Source organism: Catharus ustulatus, chromosome W (genome assembly GCF_009819885.2).
Source record: "Catharus ustulatus isolate bCatUst1 chromosome W, bCatUst1.pri.v2, whole genome shotgun sequence".
NCBI lineage: Eukaryota > Metazoa > Chordata > Aves > Passeriformes > Turdidae > Catharus > Catharus ustulatus.
Window position 1 is genome coordinate 5,344,945 of NC_046261.2, and position 22,758 is coordinate 5,367,702.

Here is a 22,758-nt window from a genome sequence, read left to right on the forward strand (position 1 = left end):
CAGTGTGGTGGTTTAACACCAGCAGTAAATTAAACTACAAATAAACCATTCCCTTTCCTCTGCCCCTTCTGGAGGGACAAAAGCAAAGATTATGGCTTGAGATAACAATTTACTGAAAGAACAAAGCAATGGAATAAGAAATGCACAGTAACAACTGGAATAGTAATAGCAAAAGTATACAAAAAAAAGACTGTGATTTACCCACAAAATGGTGTTCAACACTGGGAACAAAAATAAGATGGTGGACTCTCCCCAGAATTCACGTCCATGTGGCTTCCCCAGACAAAGATAAGATGGACACGCCATATGGCCATTGGGAACAAAGGCAAGATGGTGAGGGGTTCCTGTGGTTAGCATTTCCTCCTGAAACCATGCCCTCCAGTGATGACACAAGTGGTATAGAATAACATCTTAGCCACACCCACACAGCGCTAAGCTCTGCCCCCTCTCTGCAACTAGGACAACTGGTTTGATCTCTTCAGGGCTTTGTTCCCTTCTAGTGCACTTTGTACTTGAAGATCTAGGTTATTCTCTCCTGTCTATGAGGAAGGTGTGAGAAACAAGATTTGCAATTTGGAAGTTTCTTTTTTTTTTAGACGTTTAATAAGGGATAAAAAAATTAACCAGCACTGCGGTGCCCTTGGCTTTTGACCAAAAAGCGCACTGATAAAGTCAGAGCATGATCTACATACTGTTACATTACTGAGGTACATACATATTCATGTGCTTCATACATTATTCAGAAATTCTTGTGAGCTTTTGATGTTTCAGGAACTTTTAGGTTTGCTTTCTTGGCACTCTAACCTTTCTGCATGACATCCTGTGAGATATGTTTTATTTCTTCTTGTGTCTCCATCCTGTTGTTCCACATCCTCTGATAAGGGGTTAACAAATTCTTCCATGATTTTTCCCCAGTACTCTACTTTGTCACTGTTTTCTCATATCTTGGAGATGTCAGTCAGCAGATGTGGGATCCAACATAATTATTTTCCACCATTCTTTCAGTCACATAAACGCATTCTAAACATTTCATGTTTTTGTTAAGGCCTACAATATAATACATTAATCACATCACTATTTCTATAAACTATATGGTACATACTTAAACTAACAGATTATGTTACACTAACGAACAACTAAATAGAATTATATGTTGTACTATATCCAAATATTTATGGTCAATATCAGCATTCATAAACTAATACATAAATGCGAAAGCCAATATTACATTCTAATTTTTAACAAAGGGTTTTAATCTCTTATGTGATACCATCGGTTAATGAGATTTTCATGTTAACTGTAGTGGAGAATAGTGGGAGTACCACAATGTGAATTAGTCCCTGGAAAATAGAGATTTCATTGCAACTGCTACAACAGAAAGAGGTTAAATCTATTTTGTTAAAAAATTGAGGGATTTTTTTGGAAGTTAAAACCTAAGTTAAAATAACTACTATTTGCCCACCTGAAACATTTTCCTCTATAATTAGCTTTATGTATTTCCACATGCTAAAATGTTTCCTTTAAATGTGAAATGAAGGAGGCACAAAAATTATATGTAGCAGTCTAAGGATTATATCTCTATATCTCCAACAATGCTGTTTGTACCCCCTTCCTGAGAAATAAGTGATCACAGTGAATTTTAAGTAAGCAATATTCTTCATTCAATTCGTGTTTCCCATAGGATTGAGCAATATCTATTTCTGACAAAGACAAATATTCACATGGGAGTGGTTTCTTGGGTGTATTTTTGTTTCTTTTTTTGCTTGTGTCATAGACTTGCCCTCAGCAAACTTAAGCAATTACAACATCACCGTGGTGGAAGGAAAGAGCATCACATTGTACTGTGACACTACTGGAAGGCCGGGCCCTAATGTATCCTGGGTACTCACTAATCTTGTTTCAAACCATGAGGTAAGTTTCATATTCAAATATGTGGCAATTCAGAGACAAGAGATCTGCCAAAGAATGAAATAAAACCTTGTCTCTAACTTTTAATAAAAAATATTAAATACTAAAGTAATGTTAGGGATTACATTTATTTCTAATTTCTTTCAATACATGGTGACTGATGTGGTGCTTTTGGAAAATGGCAAACATTTATTCCTTGAGAAACTGGTTTGGATTTCAGTTTTTTCAATGTTCTTTTGTAAACGAGAGTGCTGTAATTTCATGCAAGTAATGTAGTGAATCAGGATACTGAAGCTTAAGTACTTTCTTATCACTAATACCTGCATAGAGAGAACAAATTCAATCTACTCTAATTGTGAGAAAAGCTTTGTCTCTAATTTTATTACAGTTTTAGACCAAAAGCTTGGTATGCTGAAATGTTAGTTGTAAATATTAATTACTTTGTGATTTGTTTAATTTTCCTTTAACAAAACAAAATAATACAAGTCATCAAAGTCAGTGTCAAGGTTTTGCTATTGCAAAATTTTCTTATGAATTATGAAAACGTTTTCTCAATAAACCCACCCAGAGGGGGAATTTTGTTTCCTGAGATCCTGGTATTCTGTGCACCTGCCTTAGGCTGTGTATGCACTGGAGCTATACTGATTCTTTCTGATGGAGATGTTGATAAGGAGAAACATTTAAGCAGATCTTCAATGTGGAGCTGTTGACCTCTGTTATTTACAGTGTGCAAGACCCTTCATTGTTTACAATTTTATGGCATTGGCTCCTCTGCATTCATGAGAGTGCAGACAATCTAAAATCTTTTGAGTCTGTACAAAGCATTTGATGTGTACTTCCAAAAATGTTGCTGCAGTATGGAAGAGACAAGGCCTCTTAAACTGCACTTTCTTCACTGAGGTCATTACATTAGGCTTATGTAAAATTTGACTAGTCTTCCAACTTTCCTAAGAGCTTTTCAGAGCTCTAGTTTTATTTTTAAACTTTTCTCTAATGTACAAAAAGGCCTAAATGCATCAGTTATCAGCAAAAATTTAAAACAGTTTGAGGAATTTCTGCAGTTGTGGTGTGGGGTTTTTTTTGAGCCAAGCAACGAGACAAATCTAGGATACTGTTCAAAAGGTAAGATCGCTTCAATTTGTAACCTTCCCATCTCTCAAATGCCATGCTCAGTTTTCTTTGAGGTTTCCTGAAAAGCTTTTTTATCCTGACATAACTTTGTGAGACAGGGTTATAATATATCTCTGGAGCACAGTAATCTTTCCAGTAGCAGAAGAATGAACACCTTTAAAAGCTCATTTGCCATTTACAGTTTTCCTTTTCTGTGAGAGTTGGTTCTGGTTACCTTTTTCTTACTTCCATATTTTTGTTTCTGCCTCCCTTTTCTTAACTTCCTGTGCTTCTTCTGCCTGTTCTGCAAGGAGAAATGTTAGGAAAGTGAAAACCAACCCTCAGTCCTGCAACATTAACCACATTCTCAGCTTTCATGCTGCTATATAAGTTGGTTAATGTCAGTTAGACTTCCTGCTATGTTTCAGCCTGAGCCTGCAATTTGAAGCCCTGTGATTTAGTTCCTGCTTTGAGGACTGTTCACCTCTGAGAGTTGCACATGGAGACAAATGCATCAAAGTGTAGGCTTTTCCCCTCCTCCTGCCCCAATGGAACATTTAACTGGATTTAAAGTGTCATATCGATGTTTAGAATTCTGGTTCTGCAATCCTGTATGCAGTAGTGTTCTCACATGTCCCCATTGTCTACCATTGGAAGTCAGTGTGGTTTTACAGGTGTACCATACCATTTAATAGAATCACAGAATATTCTGAATTAGAAAGGATCCACAAGGATCATCAGGTCCAACTCTTAAGTGAATATCCCATATGGAGATCAAACCCACAACCTTGGCAACATTAGCACCATGCTCCAACCAACTGAGCTAATCTCAGTGTTGGTATTTGCTCGTGCTCTGTGTAGCATCAAAACATATGTGTACAATAAGTACTCCAAAAGGCTTTTTTAAAAAGTCATCCTAATTCTTGCTTACTTTCTAAATTTGTTTGGTTCCTTTCTGTCCTGGTTTGAAAGGACAGGTGTGTGCTAGGGAAAAAAGCAGGGCCTTCCCTTGAAATGGAGAAAGTAAAATCCCTCTGAATTAGTATAATTTTGAAATTAAGGGGCTCTCAGGCAAAGATATAGGGATAAGAATAACAGTTCTTTACTAACATATATAACAAGGTAAAACAAAACAACAACTATAAAATCAGCAACAAACAGAACAGGAACCCAGTAACGGTTCTCTTGGCCGTGAGCACTTTCCCCTGTGGTGCAGTTACCGTCACCGCTGGCAGTGAGCGCTGGCAGATTCCTGGTGGACAGGGGCAGATGCGATGGCCCCTACGCAGCTGCAGGGGTGCTGAGGGTGATGGCGGCTGTGTCCCAGATGGGAAGAGATGGAGGAGAGGTGGGATGCTCAGAAAACAGCAAGCTGAAGCAGAAGGACGTCCAAGCAGGGGTGCTGGGTCCAGCAACAGAAGAGGCAGCTCCTGGCATTGGGATGGTGGGGAGTGTAGCAACAACCTTTCTCCTCTGAAGCCAAAAGCGAGAGAGCAAACAACTGCCCCCCACCCTCCTTTACCTGCTTCGAATCTCAAGGTGTTCCCCCCCCTTCCCCCCTCCCTCCAAGAGAAACTCCCAAAGAAATAGGGAGGTTCTCCCTCCCCCCATTTCAAGGTCTGAAGGACCTAGCCATCAGTGCTCCTTAGCATGTTAGTGGGAAAAAATTCCACAGGCAGAGAGGAAAGGAAAAAACCAACCCCCAACACTTTCCTTTTTTAATAATCTTGCATTTTATGAAAAAAATGAAGTATGGAAATAGTAATTATTTGGCTGTCATTTTAAGGACCACATTTGAGATAACAGAGGCTTTAATATCTAGCTTTGCTAGCTGTTATAATTTTAAAAAAATCATTGCAATTGCTTTTTGCTTTGATTTTGTAACTTTTTTTTTTTTTTGCAAATTGTTTTATGCAGTGTAGCATTGCTGCATATTTAATATAACATTTAATGCATGGAACTTTCTGTAAATTATAATTCTTACCTCAATTAGCCTGTGCTCAAGCACAGTAAAACAGCACTTGGGCAGTAATTCAGTTAGTAGAAGGAACATATTTTCTTGTGGAAGGTTCCATGATAGCAAGAAGCTTTTAAGAGGCACTTGGCTAAGGAGGAGAGGCAAGATATTGTCAAGGTGCAGTAGAGCTCAGAAGGCAGTAATAGAAGAGATGTCAAGCTAAGTGTAAATGAAAGAGAGAAAAAGAAGAGTAAAGCGAGGACTGAACAGAATAGAAGAGGGAATAAAAAGATTAAAGACATTAACAGTGGACCATATAAATCAATAATGAAACTGAAAAGAGAGATAAGCAAGGGAATGGATGCAGAAAAAAACATTTATGTAGAGGGAAAGAGATGTCAAAAGAAGGAAGAAACAGAAAATGGCATAATAGAAAATGAATGAGTTTTTGGAGCTTTGAATCCATCCCTACCAATGATTACAATTTGTTCTGCAGGTGTTTTGCATCTGTTTGCATAAGATACCAAAGTAATGCTTTGATTATTTCCAATCTGATACAGCTAAAAGGAAGGAAAAATGGAAAATGCTGTTAAACTGTGACCAAGGGTTCCTCCCCTTTTCATTGTTTCTTTATGCCATATTTAGCACATTCATATTTTTTGATCATTTGTAGAGTGACACAAGTAAAAATCCTGCCTCACTAACCATAAAGAACGTTTCATCTGTGGACAACGGACTGTGGATTTCTTGCATAGCAGAGAATATTGTGGGAGAGGACCAAGCCTCTGCTGAGCTCACAGTATTCTGTACGTAAGCAGACTAAACCACATTTGAGACAGCTATTTTGGGTATCAATATTTGTTGGACACAGGTTGTTGAAACAAACACACTTTAGGCATGTGAACTGTCTATTGCAGTTCATTATGGGAATAGCCCAATAATCAGTTGTTATTTTTCACCTTTTTTGGCTCTGACTTCTTCAGCAAAAATTATGTTTCCAAATGCTATGTTCCTTCCAGTCTGAGCAATCTGTAAGTAAATGTCTGAAACCCCAAATGCTCAGTGATACTGTCGATGTGAACAGGTTTGTAATGGTCTGCATATACATACATACTATCTTAGGAATTAAAAAACATGTATACATCAAGTAATAGAAATTATTTATAATAAACTACAAATTTTAATTTTTTAAAAAACTAAACCAGCAATTGCTTTGTTCAAAAATTGGCACACTTGCTTAATCATTAGCTTCTTAGACCTGAGATTCCAACCTGAATTAATTTTCTGTGAAATATGTTTTCACAAGTTGCAACCCTCTGCTTAACTGAAGATGGGAATGGAACATTTTTTTCAGCATGTGCTCATGACAGCAAACTTGAGAAATCACTCTAGAAGCACTTAAAATGTTTTGTAGGTGGGAATTAGATATGTAATAACCATAGAAAGGGACATAAACTAGAAATGTTTGAACAGTGTAACCAAGATTTTGAGATTGGGACTGTTATGAAATGAAACTGGATGCAGTTAAGAATAAATATCAAGGAAAATTTCCTAACAGTGAAATAACATGCAAGGTGTTGGAATAGTCTCCTGAGGGAAACAGAAGTCTGTAAACTTGAGGCATTTAGCATGTTTGAACAAAAAAATAAGAAAATATATAGCAGAAAATGGTCCTTCCCTGACAGAAAAATCCAAGGAATGAAATGAGCTGTTCTTGTTTTGTTTCTTTTAAAGAAGTCACCTGAAAGCTTAGATTCCTAGCTGAATATATTTCCAGTGTACTTGCTTTTTGCTGAATCTTAAATATTTTTAATACTGTTTTGTTCCTTCAACACTCCTCTGTGTGATTTTTCCAACACACTAAAGCTAAAATTTCTCTATTTTCCTTCTCAGTGATCTGGTAACTGAATTTTCCACACCTTGCAAATTGACTTAATGGGGGTTCACACTTTGTCTGAAACTACTTTGTTTTGTTTCTTTCTAAAGAATTGCTTCATTTCAGTTGTCAGCACAGTACCCAAGGCAGAACAGGTGGGCTTTCTGTATATCTTCCAAATAGGTATAATTCCTTCAAGTAATATGTTTTAGCACTGATAACCAGAGGGAAAAAAATACCTTGGGGATATTCTGATGTTCTTCACTTTTTTTTCTCCAATACAGTTGCACCAAATATCACATTTATTGAATCTCCAACTCCAGACCACCACTGGTGTATTCCATTCACTGTGAAGGGGAAACCTAAGCCCACATTGCAGTGGTTCTATGAAGGAGCTATACTGAATGAGTCTGAATACATCTGCACTAAAATACATGTTATCAATCAAAGTGAATACCATGGCTGCCTTCAGCTGGACAACCCTACCCATCTGAACAACGGTGCTTATACCTTACTAGCAAAGAATGAGTATGGAGAGGATGAAAAACAGGTTAATGCTCATTTCATGTCAGTGCCTGGAGATGGTGAGTAAAACTATTTTTATGTTAGTAATTGCAAATTGGCAAAAATGTGGAGACAGTGCTCTTGACCAGATTAGTTATTTTGGAGGAAGTTTCTTAAACATTTTTTTTCTCTGAATGAATGTATTCAAGATTAGTTGCAAAACAATCATTTTTTAAAAATGTTTTCTTCTTTTTTATTGCTTTTCAGGGGAGGCCATTCTAGTGCTCTTTAAATTCTCCCTTTGAGTAACCATGCTTAGTGACAGTTAAGGCTAGTAAAAGATTCCTCTTTCTGAAGTGTTTTCTTTAGCTTCAGTTCTGATCCTGGAAAGCACTGAGTACCAATTCAGTCACTGCAAGTTTTCTACACTATGTACAAGTATGGAGTGTATGCAAGCGCACAGTGAATATGCCTATGTAGCATCTAGTGCATTGATGTGAAATCATTAATGCAGTCCAGTGAGATGATGATAATATATTGTGTAGGACACTAGAGGGAGCTGGACAGAAAACAAGTATCACAGAGGCAGGATGGACCAGCTCTCAGGTCCTTATATGCATTTAGACATACAATTCCCATTCATTTTGGTGGAGGTAGGAAATCTGCATGCCTAGGAATACCTGCACTCAGGATGGTTATCTTCAAATCTATGCATTTTATCCTGCTCTAAAGACTCCAGGTCAGATCTCCTAAATGCTTATGTGAGCAGTTTCAAGGTGGACTAATTCACTGAACTGAAATGACTACTGTAAGTAATTAATGTACATTTTGGTTTGATCTTTTCCCACATCTTCAAAACTGTATTTGAAGTGATTGTAAGAATACGAAGACATTGCTGTATGTAAAAAAACTGTGTGGACCATGAGTGGAAATATAGGTGTAGTTTTGTGCAAATAATTTCAGAATCATATCTGAAAATATGAGCATGTGTATATATTTGACTTTTTAACCATAGGATAGAAATAACCTCCCTCTTTTTTGAAAGAGCAATATGCAGTGCCAATGTTATGTGATAAAAAAAAAATCTGAATATCTAAATTCCCTCTCCTACATTATAGGCTACAGACAGTAAAAATATGGTTAAAAATATGGTTTATATTTAACATTTGTTCCTATCAACTCAGCCTGCTACAGGGATAGAGATGGCAAGTCTTTTTCTTTCCCACCCTTAGAAAGATAAGGTGAAGAGCTGATATAATCAGGTTCTATTTTCTCCTCCTGTTCTTAGTAGCTCCTCTCTTCTTTTTTCTCTACAGCCCTTCCTTAAATAAACCAATTACAGAAACAGGTCGTTTCAGCTACTGGGATCCTTTAATACTACAATTAAACAGTTAACCATATAGATATTCTGCATACAGTGAAAGTTCTCTTGAGCTCTGATGATTTAATATGAATCTGGTTTCATTTTTTTAAGAGAATAGCAGTTCCTCTAATACATTTATATTAATTTATTGGTTTTCTCCTTTAATGTTCTTTTTTATGCTTGTCCCCTGTAAGCTGAAAATTTTCCAGTTGTGGCCTTTTAAATTAAAGATATCCTCCCAATTATAAAGACACCATTATTTATTTGTTCCTTCCTTTTTATCAACATATACATTACAAGTCTGCAAAATAATCTATGTTGTGTTCAAACTTGACTACATATAGTCTGGAAGTAACTGCATTAAAAATCAGTTTGTATGTGGGGATGGCACCAAACCAGTCTTAAAAATTAAGAGCAGGAGAAATGACTTATCTAGTTAGCCTCCTCAGCCTTGATTTTACTAACATGTGGCTGTGTTGCACAAGTATTTTTGGGGGTTGAGCCTTTTGCTTCTGCTTTATTTTGAAAATGTCAATTTATAAAGAGAGAAGCAAACGAACCCAATGTAGTTGAAGCAGTTTATAAAGATGAGTGAATAGGATATGTCTGTAATATTTTATTTGCACAACACCCTCTTCTAACAGGGACCAAACAACAATGCTGTTCTTTGCATTAAAATAATTGCATGTTAACACCAAAATTACTGTGGTAAACTTTTGCAATGAAATAGATTCAACCAACATTTTAATGATGTTTTTATGTATGGAATACTACATAGAAGTTTGGGGCTGGTCCAACTTCTCAATTTTTTCAACTTTATTTCAAGTGAAGTACAGTAATTTCACGACCATAAGGCACACCGGATTATAAGGCACACTTCCGGGTGTCGGTAAATTTCCAAACTTTTGCCGATATATAAGGCGCACCGAACTATAAGGTGCACTTTTTTTTTTGCAGCGAGGATCCGCCCCCAGCTCCCCCTGCGCGGTTGCTGGCCGAGGCCCCACCTCAACCCGGCAGCCATGGGCCCCCGGGCCCCACTGCACCCAACAGGAGCGGCGCCGCGGGCCCCCGGGCCCGCCTGTACCCAGCAGCCACGGGGCCCCGAGCCCGCCTGTACCCGGCAGGGGCGGCGCTGCAGGCCCCCGGGCCCGCCTGTACCCAACAACCACGGGTCCCTGGGCCCGCCTGTACCCGGCAGCCACGGGCCCCCCGGGCTCACCTGCACCTGGCAACCGCAACCCCACGGCCCTGCCTCCACCCGGCAGCCACAGCCCCGCGGCCCCACCTCCACCTGGCAGCCGTGGCCCTGCCAGCTCCCCCCGCGGCTTGCGGTTCGTACTTCCGGGTTGGCAAATTTCCGAACTTTGTCCATATATAAGGCGCACCGGACTATAAGGCACACGTCCAGGTTCGGGCCAAGATTTTAGTCAAAAGGATGCACCTTATAGTCGTGAAATTACTGTATTTAGTTATATAAAAGACATTTGAATGGAATAGATGAGTTCCTGTTTTATATACCCCTAGCAGGAATTACAGGTTAAACCAATCTGATTCTGTGATCCCATTTTCAGTAGAGAGTAATAAAAATGTTTTCATTTAACTCCAGAATAAAGGCCTAGGAATTTTGTTCGTGGTTTTTTTTCTTCAGATTATGAGAAGTAAGACTCATATAGAAAGTAAACTGGTTCTTTAATCAGCTGAACGTTTTATACTGGAAAAACTGAATCCATAAAGGTTTATGGACAAAAAACCCTGCTCAGAACTTACTTGAGGACAGATAGTAGCACACACTTACTTAACTTGTTATTCATTTCTGCAGATTGACATGACCATTCTCATGGGGCCTCTTTATATCTCTGGGTACTAGAATATCATCAAATGCATTTGCAAATGAACCTTATTGTCTGCTGTCATTTTGCAAATAGTTTGTAACTCTTATATTTTCAGCACAGATTCTCATGTTGTTGAAGCAGGCAGAAACAACTGTGTTCTGGTCATACTTCACAGTGACTTTATGCCAGTGTAATGTCAGTGACATGGAATTACTGTATGCTACTATAAATGGAATTATGGTTTTTTCAGTTTGAGTCACCTTTAAAGGTTCTAACTATTAATTTTATTAACAACAACAACAACAAAACCATACATAAGGCATGCTATAAATACATTATAGACCAGGATGAATGGGCATGTTGAAATATGTTGGACTTTGATGATCCTTGTGGGTCCTTGACAACTCAGGATATTCTATGATTCTATAATAACACAAGTATCTTTCAAAGCACGAATAGACTAATAGTATACTAACTTCAGTGTGTGTTATACTCACACATGTATTTAGCCTTACATATGTGCAGTAATTGGTAAAAGCTGCAAACTGTAACTAGTAAAATTTAGAAAACTATGTAGTAGACAGGTATCCACTTTGCTTGTGCAGTCTGCTTCTCTGGTTTCTTTTCATAAAGGAAATCTCTTTGCATATAGGAAATCTTATTCTTTTCAGTAAGACTTCTGTTTGTGGATCAGGTATGCAGCTGGCTTCTTGGGAACATCCTCTTAACAGCATCCTCTAGCCTTTAATTTTTCACAACGCTGCAGCTCTAAACCAGTTTGCTCTCATTGATTTAACTGCAAATTTTCTGACCAGGTAAAAGTCAGTTGTTGTAACTCCCACTGAAGTCTACTTCCGCATAATGTCAGGGAAAATTTTACCATTTATTTTCAATGAGAGCAATTACTGTTGCATTTATTCCAGATAGGCATTAGCAGCAGAGAGCAGAATTTTACCCATTTGGTAAATATGCCTGCTTTTACTAGAACAAATGCCTTGTGCATTATCTGTTTCGCACGAAGCAAAATGTTAATATTTGGGATATATCTAAAATAATTGTAAATTACAATGCAATATATTGATGCTGCTTTGAAATTGTATAGGTATTGACCAATGCTCTTGCAAATAACATGCAAACTCTTAAAAATATCCTAAAGAAGTTTATTCTTCTAGCATTTGCAATCTATTTACAAGGGCTTTTCTTTCTATCTTTTTTTTCTTCTTTTCTCTTTCCATGCACAGGTAGTGGCCTAATTGTGGATCCGGATGTTTATGGTATATATTTGCTTTTTTATTTCTTTTAATTATAGAAATAAAGAAACTCAAACCACTAAAAGACTGAATGTCAGTTTCAGTTAAAGTGAAATGGCATATATTATAACACAATTCTAAAAGGCACTGTGTATTGTTAGTTCTTTTCCTGACATTATTTAAAATAAATTAGGGCAATTTTTACTTATGCTGCTTCTTTTGATTCAAATTATCATAAATCCACTCTTATTTATGCTTACAATTGGTACTGTAGGGTGACAAGTGTTTGATGTAGCAGACAGGCATGAGATTTTGTGAACCTTCCAGAGGCATTTCCTGGAGAAAAGAGAGTTCATTATTTCTCCTTATATAACTTTTTTTTCCAGGAATAATTCCATACTTGTTTTGCCTCCAAAAATGCACCCATAAATTCCCTTTAAAAATTAATTTGGCAGAAGTGAGTTTTCCTGTTGTGGTGGTTTGACCTTGGTTGGATGCCAGACACCCATCAAAGCTGCTCTATCACTCCCACAGCTGGACAGGGGAAGAGTGAAAATATAACTAAGGGTTAATGGGTAGAGATAAGGACAGGGAGTAATCACTAAGTAATTACTGTCATGGGCAAAACAGACTCAACCTAGCAAAATTAGTTTACTTTATTACCAATCAAATCAGAGTAGGATGATGAAAAATAAAACCAAATCTTAAAAACACCTTCCCCCACCCCTCCCTTCTTCCAGGGCTTAATTTTACTCTTAAGTTCTCTACCTCCTCCTCCCTGAATGGCACAGGGTACAAGGAACAGGGGTTGCAGTCAGTTCATCCCACATGGTTTCTGCCAGTCCTTCCTCCTCAGGGTGAGGACTCCACACTCTTGCCCTACTCCATCATGGGTCCTTTCCATGGTATGCAGTCCTTCAGGAACAGGTTGCTCCAGCCTGGGTCCCCCACAGGGTCACTGTGACAGTCGGTGATCTCTTTTATGGTCTGAGATCACTCACTGAACAGTAGTGGTGGTTTGAGAATTCCTGTTTTGCAGCCAGGGCACGAAGGAAGAGTCAGAAGCTGTTTTTTCTTAGGTTTCCAAGGTTGTTTATTCTTTCTTATCTAAGGAATTTTCTCTCTGGCTTACAGCGGTTCACCCTGCAACTCGTTCAAGGCTTTCTCTCTGCCCTACAGGGCTGGACTTATCTTTTATACTCTAAATTACGCATACATTGTTTACAATTAATCTCCAATACATGACACCTACATTGCATTGTCCAGTTTTCCCTTAAACCAATCCAGAATTGACATCCTAACCCAAAAGATGGATGACATGAAGAAGAAGAAAGACATACCACGCCCTAAACCCTCCATCTTGTGTTCAGACCCCTAATATAAACAATTTTAAAACTTTACTTTTCTACCTTTTAGTACTCTAATTTATACTCTACTTATTTTTGTGACTTTAATTCTTCCTATAAAGATGGTAATTTCTCCCAGGGACTTAGATCGAACTCACAGGGGTTTTGGGCACCTTGCCAAGGCTTCTGAGCCCCCTGCCCAGATTCCAGGGAAGCCAGGGGAATATCCTGGGTTCCCACAGGTCACAAGTCCTGCCAGCAAACCTGCTCCAGTGTGAACTCCTCTCTTCATAGGTACACAGGTCCTGTCAGAATCCTGCTCCAGTGCCAGTTTCCCACAGGGTCACAGCCTCCTTTGGGCATTCACCTGCACCGGCATGGGGTCCTTCACAGGCTGCAGGTGGATCTCCGCTCCACTGTGGACCTCCATGGGCTGCAGGGGCACAGCTGCCTCACCATGGTCTTCACCACAGGTTGCAGGGGAAACAGCTCCAGTACCTGGAGCACCTCCTGCCCCTCCTTCTGCACTGATGTATTGGTCTACATAGGTGTTTCTTTCACATATTCTCACTCCTCTCTTCTGGCTGAAGTTCCTGTTGTATTTTTTTCCCCTTCTTAAATATGCTATCAGAGAGGTTCTACCACCATCTCTGATTGGCTCAGCCTTGGCCAGTGGTGGGTCTGTCTTGGAACCAGCTGGCTTTGGCTGTTGGACATAGGGGAAAATTCCAGCAGTTTCTCACAAAAGAAGCCCCCTCCCACTACCAAAATCTGACCATGCAAACTGAATACACCTGTAGGTATTATTTCTCTGTCCTTTCATTTGTACCTTCCTTTATTCTTGCATAAGCAGAACATCCACTCAGTGATATCTGAGAGAAGATTTGATTACACAGTGTTCAAGATATTTTTTTAATTAGGTAAAATAATTTGGGCTGTGACTATTGAAAGCCAGTGTGCATTATAATAGAAGCTGCAAACTGAATAACAACTGACTAGTTTTACATAGTACTTCTACTATACTTCTACTGAGTATGAAAGTGCATCCCAATCAACCCTGCCAAAAAATCCTTTAGCTTCCAGCAGAAGCTGTATCCTGTCTGGAGTACAGTAATTTCACGAATACAAGCCGCACTGTTTTGACCAAAATTTTGCTCTCATACCGTGAAAGCGGCTAATATTCAGGTGCGACCAATATGTGAATAATTTTCTGACATTTTCAACCCTGGGAGTGCAAACCAAGTCAGTGCAAACTGCAAAGTCGAGCTCCTGCCAGTAAAACCCTGCATTTACGCGGTTGTTACAAATTGATACTCTGTTGCACGGCAGGTGGAGCTGCTCTGTACGGGCAGCACAGGGGATGGGGAAGGCGGGGCAGCTCTCTCCTGCTTGGCCCCACGGCTCGGAGGAGGCAGGGGCAGCTCTTTTCTGCTGGCCCCGCGGCTCGGGGGGGGCAGGGACAGCTCTCTAGGCTTGGCCCTGCGGCTCGAGGGAGGCAGGGACAGCTCTCTCCGCTTGACCCCGCGGCTTGGAGGAGGCAGGGGCAACTCTCTCTGCTTGACCCCGCAACTCGGGGGAAGGCAGGGACAGCTCTCTCCGCTTGGCCCCACGGCTCGGGGAAAGCAGGGGCAGCTCTCTCTGCTTGGCCCCGTGGCTCGGGGGAAGGTGGGGCAGCTCTCTCCGGCTGGCCCCGCGGCTCGGGGGAAGGCGGGCAGCTCTCTCCGCTTGGCCCCGCGGCTCGGGGGACTCCCGTCCCCGCGTGCCGCCGCCGCAGGAGCAGGCAGGCTCCGTCCCCGGCTCCCATCGCCGCCGCAGGTGCCAGCAGGCTCTGTGCCCCCCCTGCCACCGCGGGGCAGCGCCGGGCCAGGGTGACCGAGCCCAGCGGTGGCGGCAGCCGGCCCTGAGCGGCCCCGCCGAGCAGCAGCGCCGAGCTGGGCCACCCAGCCCTGTCGGCAGCCCTGAGCCCTCATGGCCCGAGCCGAGCCAGTAAACCCCGTCCTGCCGCGATTCTGTTACTAATTGGCAACTTTGTTGCACGCGGGTCCTCGCTGCGAACACAGAGCGGCTTATACTCGGGTGCGGCTTATTTACGGACAAAAAACGAAATGTTTGCCAACACCCAGCCATGCGGCTTATACTCAGTGCGGCTTGTATTCGTGAATTTACTGTACTTTTATTTGGACAAAATGGCCAATTTAAGTGCTATTACTCTTATTTCATGTCATTAAACCTTAGCAAATGTGCATTTCAAACATCAATTTGGCTTTAAGTGCTTTGACATACTAAATCATAGCTTCCCCTCCCTCTCTTTCCTTTTTTTTTTTTCAGAAGGGGAGGAAGAGTTGATGGTTTTTAGTTTCCTTCGTGGGTTATGTTATAGATGTTTGTCCTGGTTTTGGAAAAGGACAGGGTTAATATTTTTTTGCAGTAGCCATGAGGGGGTAGAGCCTGGAGCTATGTGGGCGTGGCCAAGACACATATGTTATTTTATACTGTCTGGGGTGAGAGTGGGAGCTTCAGACAAAGTTTATTAAAGAAACCTTATGATTGAGTCACAAGGTGCAGAAAGGACCCCCTTGCTTTCTAAACTTCTTCTCAGAGAGGAGTCTGGGTGTGGCTGAATCCAGTCTTAGCCCCAGCTTTTGTAAATCGTTTAAGTAACTTTGTCCCACAGGATTAAAGATGACAAATCAGATATATTTATATTAAATGAATTATTTATTATGACTGATGATTAGACAAAAGATATTAATCAGAATTATTTATAACACAGTATAAAAGCTAAAACTACTAGTATAGTGTAGTATAGTACAGTGCATTATATCAAAGCAATTATATTGAAGCAATTATATAAAAGCTATCAAAAAGAAACAATTATTAAGTAGAGATTGATGTAACTCACCATACCAACAACACTCGTGGGTAGATCTCTTTCACTCAACCTTGAGGAGTATCCTTGAAGGGGCATCCTCCCTTTAAGGGAGGAAACTTCATACACATACTCCAAGAAGGAATATGTTAGAAGAACCTACTGTATGAAAGTGGACTGGACTTTTATAGTGCAATGTGATATGACTGTCAGTCATATGTCTCCAGGTCAGCTTGGCAGCTTATCTACCAAATCTTTGACTCATTACCAGGATGTTAATTTGAGGATGATGAGCCAGACTGCTTTTAGAATAATTCAACACCAAAACAGCAAGACACCCCCACTCAGCCCACCACTGATAGCTTGCAAAATAGGGAATTCTTTGTGTTGTTTGACCACATTCCAAGGGCAGAGTCCTGCTACAGAAACCATCTTAAGTCATTGACACGGGTGGGAGAAAGGGACTCTCTCAGGCATTTCTTTCTAGTGGAGCAAAACACTGGGATAGCATTGACCCCGACCAAAGGGAGTGATCTGGGTGGCATGGTTGCAGTCAGGTCGAGTTCTGTACTCTCTTTTTTGTACTTTTGTGTTGGGTTGAAATAACAGATCTGCCCAGAGCAGGTTGGAAACAAATTTGATCTAAGCATTTCTTGTGTTAGGTACAGAGCCACCAGTCACAATGTTGCTTGATCTGTTTATGTGGTTGTGATACTTAACCCTGTATATACTCACAAATATGCACTACGTGCTCTTTGCAATGCTCTTTTTCAGAGCAGGGAGCCAGATCAGGATTGCATTGTTGCTGTACTGTGGGATATCAGTTTATGACATGATAATATCAACAGCAATGGATGTAATTTGGGATGTGTATTCAGTGTTGCTCTCCTACCCTTACCTTGGATGCAACCTCTGGAAGTCCATTAATAATTGAGCTCAGTCTGTGGGGGGAACAGGAGAGGATAGTTTTACCCAGCTTTTCATCCCCTTTGTCTTCTTCAGGCCTGTTACAACAGCTTTTGAGAATTTTGAATTCCCATTGGATGTTAATGAAAGCATGTTCTTGTTGCTAAGTCTGCCAGGTTTCCTCAGTGCAGTCTGCACTACATTTAGAGTCAAGAGATTTCTCGGAAGATCATTCAGAGATCTACCTCAAGGGTGGATAGTCATGAATGGCATGGAATGTGGGAAAAAATGGGCTAGATTTTGAGGAAATTCTCTGCTCCGGTTGTTTGGAAGTACACCCCTGAACAACTACAGGACCCTGAAAAAAATGATAGAATATTTGCAAGGAGAATCCTGTGGCAACTCCAGAGAGGAACAACTTACTGCAGTCTGCTGGGCCCTGGCTACTATTTATTGAACACTGATCATCACTAGACAGCACCCTCATCAGAAGGAGGAGGAAAGCAGAGCAACTGCCACCGTGGCCACTCAAACTGCAGCTGAACCAGAGGAACAACCTGTGCTGGTAGCAGTTGCCCCTATACAGAAAAAAAAGCAGGTGAAACACCATGAACACCATGGAGCAGTGTATCCAGTACCTGAGAGAATTATCTGTACTGGAGGTACTCTATAGGGGTTCAAATAAGGAACAGTCCCCTGTGACCAGTGGCAACCTCTTTTATGGTGAGAGATCACTCACCAGCACATAAAAGGTGGTCTGAGAGTTCTTGTCTCACATCCAGGGCACAGCAGGGCACGAAAGGAGACTCGAAAGCTGGTGTTCTGAGGTTTCCAAGGTTGTTTGTTCTTTCTTATCTAAGGAATTTTCTCTCTACCTTACAGCGATCCACTCTGCAACTCATTCAAGGCTCTTCTCCCGCCCTCTGGGGCTGGAGTTATCTTTTATACTCTAAATTACGTATACTTTATTTACAATTAATTCTCAATACATGACGCCTACATTACATTGTCCAGTTTTCCCTTAACCAATCCCAAATTGGCATCCTAACCCAGAAGATGGATGCCATGAAGAAGATGAAAGAAATTCTTACTACGCCACAAATCCTCCATCTTGTGTTCAGAACTCTAATATAAACAATTTTTAAAACTTTACTTTTCTACCCTTTAATACACCAATTTACACTCTACTTATTTTTGTGACTTTTTAATTCTTCCTATAAAGATGGTAATTTCTCCCAGGGACTTAGATCGAACTCACAGGGGTTTTGGGCACTTTGCCAAGGCTTCTGAGCCCCCTGCCCAGATTCCAGGGAAGCCAGGGGAATATCCTGGGTTCCCACAGTCCCCTATAGATCTAGAGATCCGGTGCAGACAATCCATGTGGCAAAAGTTTGTACAGAGTACACCATCACCATACACCATCTTGCTGGCATTGGTGTAAATGAAAGAAGGAGAATGAAGAGTGCTTCAGGTGACTACCCCACTCTGGCAATATGAAGATCATCTTTTTTCTTCCCTACTGACCTACACCTCACCTGTGGAAAGACTGTCCAAGACTGTGGGCAGGTTTGAAAGACTTGAGCAAACTAGAGAGGAAATGTTCCCATGCCCTGCCAATACAGACCAGAGTCTCTGCTATTGGGAGCAAGCATCCCCCTCCTTGAGAGAGAGGGTCCATACCACAAGGTAACCTGCAGTTTTACCTTCATGACCACAGAGAGGACATGAAGAAGTAGGACCTTCAAACATTGGGATCTATGTTTAATGAAGGCCACCTGGTTACTTAAAACTAGAGGCTCCACCAATCGAGCTGGCCTTGCCCAATCAAAACCTCCATGTCCCATAGAAGGGGATAAAGTCCCAGTGGCACATATGAGAAATGTGTTAGGGAAGGCAATTTTGATTAGTCCTCTTTCAAGCAAGGGAAAACCCATCTGTGGGATTATTTTTGCTCAAGGACCTGTGTTCACCTGGTGGGTAATGCAGAGTGATGGGGAAACACAATGTGTACCTTAAGGGGATTTGATTTTTGGGTGAGAACAGACTGCAATGTTGAACTGTATAATATTGGTTGCTCAATGACACTGACAGTGTGCCATAACTCCCATGGACAATGAGGATGGATTGCTCCACATACACCAGTTATGCGCTCCTGATGCAGTTTGCAACCAGTCAACAGCACACCATTCCTCCTGTCCTGGAAGACATCTAGGTTGGGTAGAACCCACAGTCATGGACTAAATGAACTCAGACAACTTGGAGGGATAGTCATTGACTATGGAAATTATACCTGAGCTTATGTATATTTATGGTAAATGAGACTGATAGTACTGCAGATTGAAATAGCATATGCAGCCTGATAATGAGGATGCCATGGCAAGAGCAAACAGAGCTCTGACTGCAAGAAGATTGAATCAAGTCTGGTTTATGGGAAATAAGATTTTACTAAGTCAAAATGTAAAGGTAAGTCCCGTTACCCTGCAACACTGCAATGGAGGGAAGGTGAGGACGTGGTCGGCATCTTGGTCAATAAACTAAGAATTTACGAGGACACTGTCACCGCCCTATTTTGTACCCATGTCTCGTTCATGGAAACAAGGCTGATTGAGCAAGTCCGGAGCTTGATTGAAGAGGGCCATCAGAAACTAAAAAAGGAATTTAAAGATGAAAACTACCACATCTCTCCAGAACCAACAAAATTCTCTGCCATTAGGAGCTGGCGTTCCCCAGCCAGGGAGAGGGGATATGCTCCACGAGGTAACCTCTATTTTTTTTCTTCAGGAGTATGGAAAAAAAATGAAGAAGTGGGATGAAAATTCTACCTCCTTCTTATCAGTCTGAGTACATGAACTGAAAAGAAGGACACCTAACACAAAAAACTCATCTAAAATCAACGCTGCTCCAGTCTCTCACACACAGATCTCCAAACAATATCAAAATGATAATATAACTGATCCTCTTGAAGGGACCACAATAACTTATTTGCAGGAAAAGAGCAACGTGTACCAAGACCAAGAATAGAAGGGCCCTACCTCTAGCCAGGTAGAGGAGAGGGATAATCGGATCTATTGGACTGTGTGGATCCAATAGCCTGGCACATCTGACCCAAAAAGATATAAGGCTTTGGTTGGAACCAGCGCCCAATGTACGCTGATGTCATCAAGGTATGTAAGAGCAAAATCCATTTCTATTTCTGGGGTAACAGGAAAATCCCAGCAACTGACTGTATTGGAGGCCGAAGTGAGTTGAACTAGGAACGGGTGGCAGAAACACTCCATCGTGACTGGCCCAAAGGCCCCATGCATCCTTGACATAAACTCAAAAGTAGATATTTCAAAGACCCAAAAGGATATCATTAGGCTTTTGAGATAGCTGCTCTAGAGACAGAAGACATCAGAAAACTGAATACCTTGCCTGGTCTCTCAGACCACACCTCTGCTGTGGGACTGATGAAAGCTGAAGAACAAAAGGTACCAATCACCACAGCAACAGTACACTGTCAGCAATACCGTAACGACAAAGACTCTGTGATTCCCATCCATGAGATGATTTGTAAACTAGAGAACCAAGGGGTAGTCAGCAAGGCTCGTTCACCTTTCAACAGCCCTAAATAGCCAGTGCATAAATCCTGCAAAAAATAGGAACTGATGGTGGATTAAGGTTGCCTGAATGAGGTCACACCACCAATGAGCACTGCCATCCCAGACATGTTGGAGTTTCAGTACAAGCTAGAGTCCAAGGCAGCAAAGTAGTACACGACCATCGATATTGCCAACGCCTTCTCCATTCCTTTGGCAGCAGCGTGCAGGCCCCAGTTTGCCTTCACCTGGAAGGGAGTGCAGTACACCTGCAATCAACAGCCCCAGGGGTGGAAGCACAATTCCACCATCTGCCATGGATTGATCCCGACCACACTGGAAAAGGGCAAAGCTCCCGAACATCTACAGTGTATCAATGACATCATTGTATGGGGGAGCACAGCAGAAAAAGTCTTTAAAAAAGGAGGGAAGATTATCCAGATTCTGCTGAAAGTTGGTTTTGCCATCAAGTGAAGTAAAGTTAAAGGACCGGCTCAAGAAATTCAGTTTCTAAGAGTCAAGTGGCAAAATAAATGTTGTCAGACCCCAACAGAGGTAATCAACAAGATCACCGCTATGTCTCAAGCGACGAGCAAGAAGGAAACACAAGCTTTCCTAAGTGCCATAGGCTTTTGGAAAATGCGCATTCCCAAGCACAGCCAGATGGTGAGCACTCTCGACCTAGTCACCCACAAGAAGAACGATTACTACTAAGGCCCAGAACAGCAACAAGTCTTCACCCAGATCAAGCAAGAAATCACTCATGCAGTAGCCCTTAGTCCAGTCAGGACGAGATAAGAGGTAAAGAATGTGCTCTACTCTACAGTCGGGAACCATGGTCTGTCCTGGAGCCTTTGGCAGAAGGTGCCTGGTGAGACTCAAGGTCAACCACTAGATATCTGGAGCCAAAGCTACAAAGGGTTTTGTGGATATGGGTAATGCAAATGAGACTGATAGTACTGCAGATTTAAACAGCATATGCAGCTTGATAACGAGGATGCCATGGCAAAAGCAAACAGAGCTCTGACTGCAAGAAGATTGAATCTAGTCTGGCTTATGGGAAATAAGATTTTACTAAGTCAAAATGTAAAGTTTTTCTATGTGATGGTTAACTAGATGATTGTAGTAAAATATTACCAGCCTTCCTGTAAATGGTATATAAGCACATGTATTGCTCAGTAAAAATTGGATTCTGATCACCATTCAGTGTTCTCGTCTCTCTCTCATCATCAATAATTGTTGCTCCCATGTGAGGAGAAGAACCGACCTAACTGGCATCAATTGGCGAGCCCCTGGAACTGAGAAGTGTCGGTGAAAGAACCGTGTTTGGGCCCACAATCATCTGTTCCACGCACAGGACATGACAGGTGAGCCAGGGGAACTTTAGTATGGGACAGGATATGTCCACCCAGAGAGACGTCTATAAAACCATGCTCACTGTTTTAGGCAGGCATGGTTCCCCCATCCCCAAGCAAGACCTTAAATCACTTCTACAATGGGTGTCACACATGATTCCTGAGACTACCCCTTCTTCCATCCTCACCCTCTGCTATTGGGACAAGGTTGGCATTAAGCTCTACGACCTGGCCACACTGCCTGGCCACCAACCAGAGCTGCAAATGCTTCCTGCATGGAGGGCGGTTATTGACACGACTAAGAAGCAAGAGGGGAGTGAGGCTGCCTGTAAAACTACCTCTGAGGTGGCTGTAAGAACCGTGCTGGACAGAGACGTGCCCAGGTCACCCTCCCCGTCCCCCATCCTCACGCCCTCCCTGATGAGTGCCAGGGTTAGAGTCCAGTCACTGCCCACAGTCCTACCGCTATATCACCAGCGACCCCAGATCTGCCAAACGCCTACCGCTTACACGGTGGACACTGACTCTAGCAGTGAAGGAGAATTCAATCCTTTCAACCCCGACCCCATAAAAGATCCGGACTTATTCTCTATGGGTATGCATAATAATTGGTTATGGATAAAAAAGAAAGCCCTTAAGGACAGAGACTTTGATACTGCTGCTGAAATCTTTGCTGCCTTCGTGCGACTCAGCCCGAGGGGGGAACCCACAATGGGAGCCTTTGGGACACTCAGAAATCAAGGAACTGCACCGTACCGTGGTAGAATATGTCTTAGGGTCTCCTTACTTCAGTAATTTATTAAGAGCAAATTTTACTACTCACCTCATGAGTCCTCGTGATGTTAAGTCTTTAGCAAATCTTTTGCTTACACCGACGCAATATGCAATATTCATGGTGCAA

The 22,758-nt window shown here is 41.5% G+C and overlaps 1 protein-coding gene across 6 annotated transcripts in view; it reads left to right on the top strand.

Annotated features, from left to right (window-relative positions):
- Positions 1-22,758, top strand: part of LOC117005044 (BDNF/NT-3 growth factors receptor-like) — a 333,795-nt gene that overhangs the window by 77,613 nt on the left and 233,424 nt on the right. For 4 of the 6 annotated variants that reach the window (XM_033076269.1, XM_033076273.1, XM_033076270.1 and 1 more), the window contains 4 exons: positions 1,775-1,911; positions 5,649-5,781; positions 7,136-7,435; positions 11,795-11,827. In XM_033076269.1, the coding sequence (XP_032932160.1) occupies positions 1,775-1,911; positions 5,649-5,781; positions 7,136-7,435; positions 11,795-11,827 (603 nt within the window). The remainder of the gene's footprint in view (positions 1-1,774; positions 1,912-5,648; positions 5,782-7,135; positions 7,436-11,794; positions 11,828-22,758) is intronic. The other 2 variants (XM_033076272.1, XM_033076274.1) reach the window with 1 other exon arrangement.